Source organism: Lactuca sativa, chromosome 5 (genome assembly GCF_002870075.4).
Source record: "Lactuca sativa cultivar Salinas chromosome 5, Lsat_Salinas_v11, whole genome shotgun sequence".
Taxonomy (NCBI): domain Eukaryota; kingdom Viridiplantae; phylum Streptophyta; class Magnoliopsida; order Asterales; family Asteraceae; genus Lactuca; species Lactuca sativa.
Genome location: NC_056627.2, coordinates 305,317,417 through 305,324,566, shown reverse-complemented (window position 1 = coordinate 305,324,566; position 7,150 = coordinate 305,317,417). Strand labels below are relative to the sequence as shown.

At 30.9% G+C, this 7,150-nt stretch overlaps 1 protein-coding gene and 1 long non-coding RNA gene across 4 annotated transcripts; one reads left to right on the top strand and one right to left on the bottom strand.

Moving 5' to 3' along the window:
- Positions 1-1,029: 1,029 nt before the first annotated feature.
- On the bottom strand, positions 1,030-2,304 carry LOC111888047 (uncharacterized). The gene is made up of 2 exons (XR_002849018.3): positions 2,072-2,304; positions 1,030-1,674 (listed from the first exon to the last, which is right to left on the bottom strand). It is a non-coding gene; the product is annotated as an uncharacterized LOC111888047 (long non-coding RNA).
- A 1,891-nt stretch (positions 2,305-4,195) lies between these two features.
- On the top strand, positions 4,196-7,150 carry LOC122194500 (uncharacterized). 3 transcript variants are annotated; one of them, XM_042895426.1, is made up of 5 exons: positions 4,196-4,325; positions 4,903-4,951; positions 5,030-5,069; positions 6,340-6,373; positions 6,948-7,150. In XM_042895426.1, the coding sequence occupies exons 1-5, from the start codon at positions 4,228-4,230 to the stop codon at positions 6,994-6,996; spliced, it is 270 nt and encodes an 89-aa protein (XP_042751360.1). In that variant the 5' UTR covers positions 4,196-4,227; the 3' UTR covers positions 6,997-7,150. The 3 variants fall into 3 exon arrangements, 1 of the variants encoding a protein (XP_042751360.1); XR_008232646.1 differs by having other exon boundaries at positions 5,166-7,150; XR_008232645.1 differs by having other exon boundaries at positions 4,903-5,069; positions 5,166-7,150.

Below are 7,150 nucleotides of genomic sequence, written 5' to 3'. Positions count from 1 at the left end.
AAACTCTCAAAAACTTCATGTCGATCATGCTCATGATTTTTGTAACTGCCCTACAAATATCAAAGTGACCACACAACACTATGAAATTTGTTGTTAATTTGATGAATAACAAAGTTTTAGACTATTTTATAGCAAACAATAAGCTATGCCTGACTAGATTATTAAAATTAAAAAAATGTAATAAAAACATCTAAATAACATCAAATTTTTTTCACCGTGATACTTGGTATTTCTAATCTTCCTATACTGATAAAAGAGTAGTTTTTTTTTTGCTATGTATCATTCTATTAGGCCTCCTCAGTAATGTCATATCATTTGTACACCTATTGATTTTCCATTTTGAATTTTAAAATTTAAATTTCTCACTCTAATTAATTAAATTAATAACATTAGAATAAAAATAAAATTACATTAATATAAATTATAAGATGATATAGTTTCACGTATTTATTTAAATCAACGACAATAATTTTATATAACTAAAAAATATCTCTTAATTAATAATTTATTTAAATGAATTAATTAATAATTTTGAGTTTTATAACAGAAATTTAATTAATTTTGTTATCATGGTTCCCATAGGTTATAAGCTAGTTTAGTAGTTTATAATATTTATCTTAAACACCACTAACCATCATTAAACGATTTTGAGTAACATGTATACACATGTCCACCCTATAACTCAATAGTTACATGGTTGATTCCATGGATCCAATTTTAGGTATGGATTATTGGTCTTCAACTTTTAAACAAATAAAAAATAACTAATGTAATAACTTTCCTCAAATATTTAACAAAAGTTTTTATCTATTGATCAAGTATCAAGAATGTATATCACAATCAATCTTTACAAGTATGTTGTAATGATCAATAAATGACATTTATGGAGTTGGAAAACAAAATTTTCAAAAAAAGAAAATATTGCATGTGTTGGGACAATATAGAAATTGAAAATATCATAGTTTTGGACATACATGATTATTTGATGTTATAACAGAGTCTTGTAAACTCATTTAATTCCACAAATACTAATCTTGAGTGTAATTTTGATATAAATGGAGATCTTAATAGACATCTTTATTCTGATACATATACAAGTAAGAATATTTTGTATATATATATACTTTCTAACTAATAGGAAAAGGCTGAAAATAATGTTTTGAGCTCATACATGGGTTTCAACTTTCATTACCCGACCGAGTCGACTCATTCCCAACCAACTTTTCACGATCAGCCTCAGGAATTCCATTTTCATCAAGAAATCTATAAACATCTTCAGGCTCTATAAGTTCATGATCGTTTGACTTCTTAGTCAGCACTTCTGTTGCTATCGATTCCTGTTCTTGGACACTATCATTGAGTTCACCAGGATTATTCGTTGTATCATATAGGATCACTTCTGAGCTGACTCGGTGAGTCGACTTCAATGGTGTGACTCGCCCTTTTCGTCCCAATATGCTGGAAATTCGCTGGTTGTTGAGATGGATTGAGAAGATCTCACTAGCGACACTCTTCTTTGTGGATGATTGATTGATCTGGTATAATAACCAAATGCCGAAGGCCATAAACAATGCAAAACGAAATGTTTGCATAGCTGTTGATGATTTTAGGCGAGTGTTCTTGAAGCTGAATCCATAGTTCATTGTAATCAATCACTTTTCAAGCTGGATTTTCCTACAAAATTTCAGGAAAACGAATTAGATGCATTGTATAGGATCGATTATTGGTAGCAAAGTTTGCCATTATAAGCTTCCAATCAAGAATCATGAGAAAAGAGACGCAAGAACAACACGATCTTACACACACAATATAACGAAATCGAAAAAGAATATTACCAGATGATCATCAAATTGTTTTTGGGTTACTTCATCAATGGCTGTAAACTCAAATCAAACTACAATACATCGTTCATGTTCTATAAGGAATACTCCTACACTGCAATTGCTCACAAACAAAAACCCTAAAAGTACTACAGTATACTGATCAAAATCAAAACAATCATAGCGGAATCCTAAAAATTACTCTAGAATTATCGAGAAAAAGGAAAAAAAGATGATCAAGGCAACTTTACCTCTGGTGTACGAATGGAGCAGAGTTCGATTGCCGAGTGAACGCCCAAACCCTAAAAAAGAAATCGACTGTATATTCTTGTGAAAATTTTCAGGAGATTTGTTGGGGAACCCTTTGAACAAATGTGGAAATATTAGATTTTGAAGCCAAAATTAAATGGAAAATAAACGGTCATGGAGTGTTTTTCTTGTGTTTTCTGTTGCTCGGAGTATTATATTCTACGTTCTTTTTGACTTAAAGCTACAAAGCTACAAATTGATAATTATATTTTTAACCAATGGTTTATAATCCAAACTCCAAAGTATGTTCTGTGTTATAACGTTAACGTGCTTTCAGTTCAAATGTTCCATGGGGTAAGTTCCATTTAAAAATTGAAAATCTTCATAAATTCATAAATGGTCTCTAGTTTTCAAAAAAATCAAGCTTAGTTATTATTATTATTATTATTATTATTATTATTATTATTATTATTATTATTTTTATTATTATTATTATTTTGTGATCCTTATGGTTTGAAATTTTTTAATGAATGATTTTTTTGGATGACTCCGTCAAATTAGAGCCATTAACTGTCCTCACGTGCAAAACCCGTTGTTATTTCACTTAAGTTCCCCTCATTTAATGTTGTTGATCATTTTGTCACACATATTATATTCTTTTTCTCTATCCTATCAACATCATCCCTCTCCCAAGAGACCCACTTCTTCCTTCGTCCTCCCAATCCGATTAACATAACAACTTCAAGCTTCTTAGGGTTTCAACCAAACAAAGGGAAATGGTCATCTATGTTTGGAATATCCATAAAAATAGCAAAAAAAGAAAAAAAAAGATTTACTTAGAAGTTGAATACAATACACTTTTACATAAAAAAAAACTATTTTTTTCCTCATAATGTGTTGATCAAAGACTCACAATGTGTTTACCCGTTCTTATTTGTGATTGTGGTAGGATTTCCCAATTACTTCATGTTTAAGATACATTACAGTTGATTGCTCACCAAGTCCCCAGGTAGGAAATATGTAGATGACATTTTCTCATATGTTACTTTATTGATACAAACCTTTTTTCAGTATACGACCTTAATATCATGGTTACAGAGTTAGGATACCAAAATCAGTAGACATTGTACTACCATTACTGTATCCATGGTGTCCCATTAGATTATGGCTTAATGCCTTTAGGGAATGACCAAGATGTTCCAAAAATGGTCGTATATGTCCCTAAGACAAATCAGTGTGTATACTGAAACTGGGGAGAAAAGTGCTTTTACATATTTGAAGTCTCCATCTAAGGTTATGATTGAGAAGTTAGAACCTGAAATTGTTTCACCAGAGTTTAGGAAAAGAAAATCAACTAAAAGAGAATCGGGTTCTTGTAATAGGAAACTAGATTTTAACGAACTTGTATGTGAGGGACTTTAAGTGACACAATCATAAATAATTGCTGTTGGTGAAGCCATAACATATGATAAGTGTATTGTAGCATATATAATGTCAAATGTTATCTAAGAAAGTCAGGTAATTAATGTTGAAATGAGGAAGAAGATGGACGCCTGCATAATATAGCATAAATGCATCAAGGTGATCAAATGACAAACCAAATGGACCAAGGTACCCTAATGACAATAGATGTGGATAAAGATGTTCCTATGACAACATATGTAGAAAAATGTGTTCTTATGACAATAGATGTCACTACAAACAAAATGACATTTAGTCGAACACGTTTTTAATGACATTATTTTTATGCCAATATAATATGTGTTTAGTGACATATTTTATATGACACTATACAATTAATATATTTGATGGCACTTAATAATTTATGTAACTAACAATAGTGTTATTAGTGGCATAAAAAATTTAAATGCTACTAAATAACTCTTTATTTTATGTCATATACTTTTTTATATGCCGCTAAAGTTTTACAGTATGTTTTACCGATTAGTTTTTGTGCTTGTTCCACTAATAAAAAATTTGAATTCCGATTTCTTATTTCCCTTTCCAAAATGAATGGGCGCTTTTATATATATATATATATATATATATATATATATATATATATATATATATATATATATATATATATATATATATATATATATATATATATATGAAATAGTATGATGTTCCCCTTTAATGTTTTATCCTTTATTCTATGTTAATCGATCGCACTTCACAACTTCATCATAGCATCATCAGAGACAGACCATCAAAACTAAAGTCACAGACCATCTCTTTGCATCACGACATCAGGTATGATTCCAACTTTCAATTCATATTCCTCACCCTCTCTATTGGTTAAACCTTAACCTCCTCAAGTTTTTCTATGGGAAGTGTCTCTTCTTAAACCCTAATTTTCAAGTCTACATGAAATCCACTATACATGGTCGTATTTTTATGGAAGCGGTCAATTAAGTTTGATCAGAGTAGAATCATTTTGTTTGTCACTTGATTTGTGAAATCTATACGAAATCTCCTTATTTTCTTTTGTAATTCATTCTCATATTGTTGTTTTTGAGAATTTATAACAACTCTCGGCATAGTTATATTATTCTAGTGAGTTTTTCTCCTTCTCTGTTGGTAACCTAAACCATTGATTTAGCATTATCTCTTTTGTACATAGGATTTTTTCTTTGGATGCTGTTCTTTGTTGTTAAACTTATGTGTTAACTTAATTATCTTCAATGACTAGATTGAGGCTCAACTCTTTCACGATGAACCGCTTAATTAACATTTATCTCATCGATGATTATGTAGATATTTATATGAATCTTTGAAAGATACATTGAATCAAAAGTTTGATCATGGAAACTATGAATACTTTTTGCAGGGGGAACATGATATTTCCTCAATCATTTTTCTATTTGATCATACGAAAGGTACTAATATTTTCCTTAATTTGTATCTTTGATCTATACTCCAAATCTTTAGTTCCTTTACACAACGGTTGATTGAAGATGAAGGTTCAAGAAAAGGGGGAGAAATTATGGAAGAATGGTAATTTGGTGTTTTTCTAATTTTATATTACACACCCTAAATATTTGATATAAAGTCCTTGGTTTTAAAATGTGCAATGCACACTACTGCGATTAGGGTCCTGGAGGCCGATGTGTGATGCACGATGTGAATGCGGTGGCAACACGGGAGTGTGGCGCACAAGTAGTAATTACCAATATATGTTTACCGATATACTAAAAACCATAAAGATATAAAATGAAACCAAATGTAACAGTCATTAAACCAATTCTAATGGTAATCAGTTAACCAAAATGCAAAAACCCAGAATGTAATAATAGAGAATAGAAGGTTAACTAAATGAATATCACAAAAGATGTGGGAATAGGAAGAGTGGAAGACGAATAGATAAAAAGAGAGGAGAAAAAGATTGTTTTGCGACCAGTATGTCGTGTGTGCCTCTTTGTATTCTAGTAGTTGTACGCAGATATCTAGGTAAGAAGTAGGGCCGACCATACTTAATTAACAATTGCATGAGCTTTTTTGATTATATAAATATCATTAAAATACTTGGGCCAGACCATGCTGCACCAAAGCATAATGCATTGGTTTCCCTTTGATCCGCACACATTGCCTGGCAACATGTAGGTCGCATCGCCCCACATGTATGTTGCTAATATATCATCGCATCGCATCGCATCACCGCATGAAGCATGTTTTTTTTAAACCAACATAATGTCTAGAGTAAACTACACGAAAGGTCCCTATGGTTTAGGGTGATTTGCATGTTTGGTCCTATGGTTACACATTTGGTCCTATCTTACCTAAAAAGACTATGTTGCCCTCAATTTTTAATTTATTTAAATAAACACACCCCAATGCCACTCCTCTTACCTTACCTTACCTACCCACCATTTTTCTCTATTTAAATAATAGTCTTTTTAGGTAAGACATGGACGAAGTGCGTAACAAAAACAAACAGTAGGGACTTTCCGAGTTAAAAAAATAAGTTAAGGACCAAACATACAAATTACCCCAAACCATAGGGACCATTCGTGTAATTTACTCTAATATATAAGTGGAGGTTTTAACTTCTTTATGAAAAATTAATAGGTTGGAATTGTGAGCTATGTTAGGGTGTGGGAACCAAGAAAGTTGTAATTAAACCTTAATCCACCACTTTGTCGTTAGATTCACCACCATGCACAATTTTTTCCCAAGAAAGAATATTGGCCCTCTCTCTCGCTTCCTCTCTCTTACTCTATGTGTGTATTTTTAACTATGTGTGTGTTTGTGTTTACATGCATGAAAGGGGGAAATCATCAATCCAAGAGACAATATGAATGGTAAGATATGTTTTTCTTTATGTTTTTTATTTATACGAGTAAAGTGGAATCATACAGTAAGTTTCTTCTTTTCTTCTCCTTTTGGTGATTTAATTTGATTAAAAAAATTGATGTTTTTGTATTCATATAATGTTGTGAATGTGAGCTTCTAAATTGCAAAAACCATCCTGAAGGTTTGATTTGAGAACTTATTTTGATTGTTTGTTTTCTTTAAATATTTCTATCAATTGTTAATATGATTGTTTGTTCTCTTTACATGAAACTCATCTATCCTCTTATTTGATGCAAGATTAGTTGATCAATGTCATTAAGCATCACTTTTAGATAGAAGGGTAAAATTGTTGTGTACTTTCATTCATACAGGTCAATTAATCCAAAAAATAAACAATTTAAGTGGTGGATTTTAAGAACAATTAATACCATTAGTTCTTTTTTATGTTGCTTGTTTGATTATAAAACATACTCTAACATTATGTATGCTAAAGTTCATAGATGGATTGTGCTAAAGTTAGTAATTTTGGCATAATGTTTGTTGTTTGTGACTTTATTCTATATGTTGAGTTTTTGTTTTCAGCCATCGAATGGGTAAAAGGAAAACAGATGGAAGAAGTTCCCTATACTAAGAACATTTGAGTTTAAAATTATTTTCTTTCACTTAATAGTCATTTTAACTTATAAATGTATGGTACACTGATGTTTAAGGAAACCATCAGCTAAATTTAGGATTTTTGATATATAACAATATAGACTCCATGATGATAATGGTTGTTGGTTGCA

Coding starts and splice junctions, on each gene's coding strand:
- LOC122194500 (XM_042895426.1), top strand. CDS start 4,228: ATGTTAATCGATCGCACTTCACAACTTCATCATAGCATCATCAGAGAC. Junction 4,952..5,029: donor TCTATTTGATCATACGAAAG/GTACTAATATTT, acceptor GGTTGATTGAAG/ATGAAGGTTCAAGAAAAGGG. Junction 6,374..6,947: donor TCCAAGAGACAATATGAATG/GTAAGATATGTT, acceptor TTTTGTTTTCAG/CCATCGAATGGGTAAAAGGA.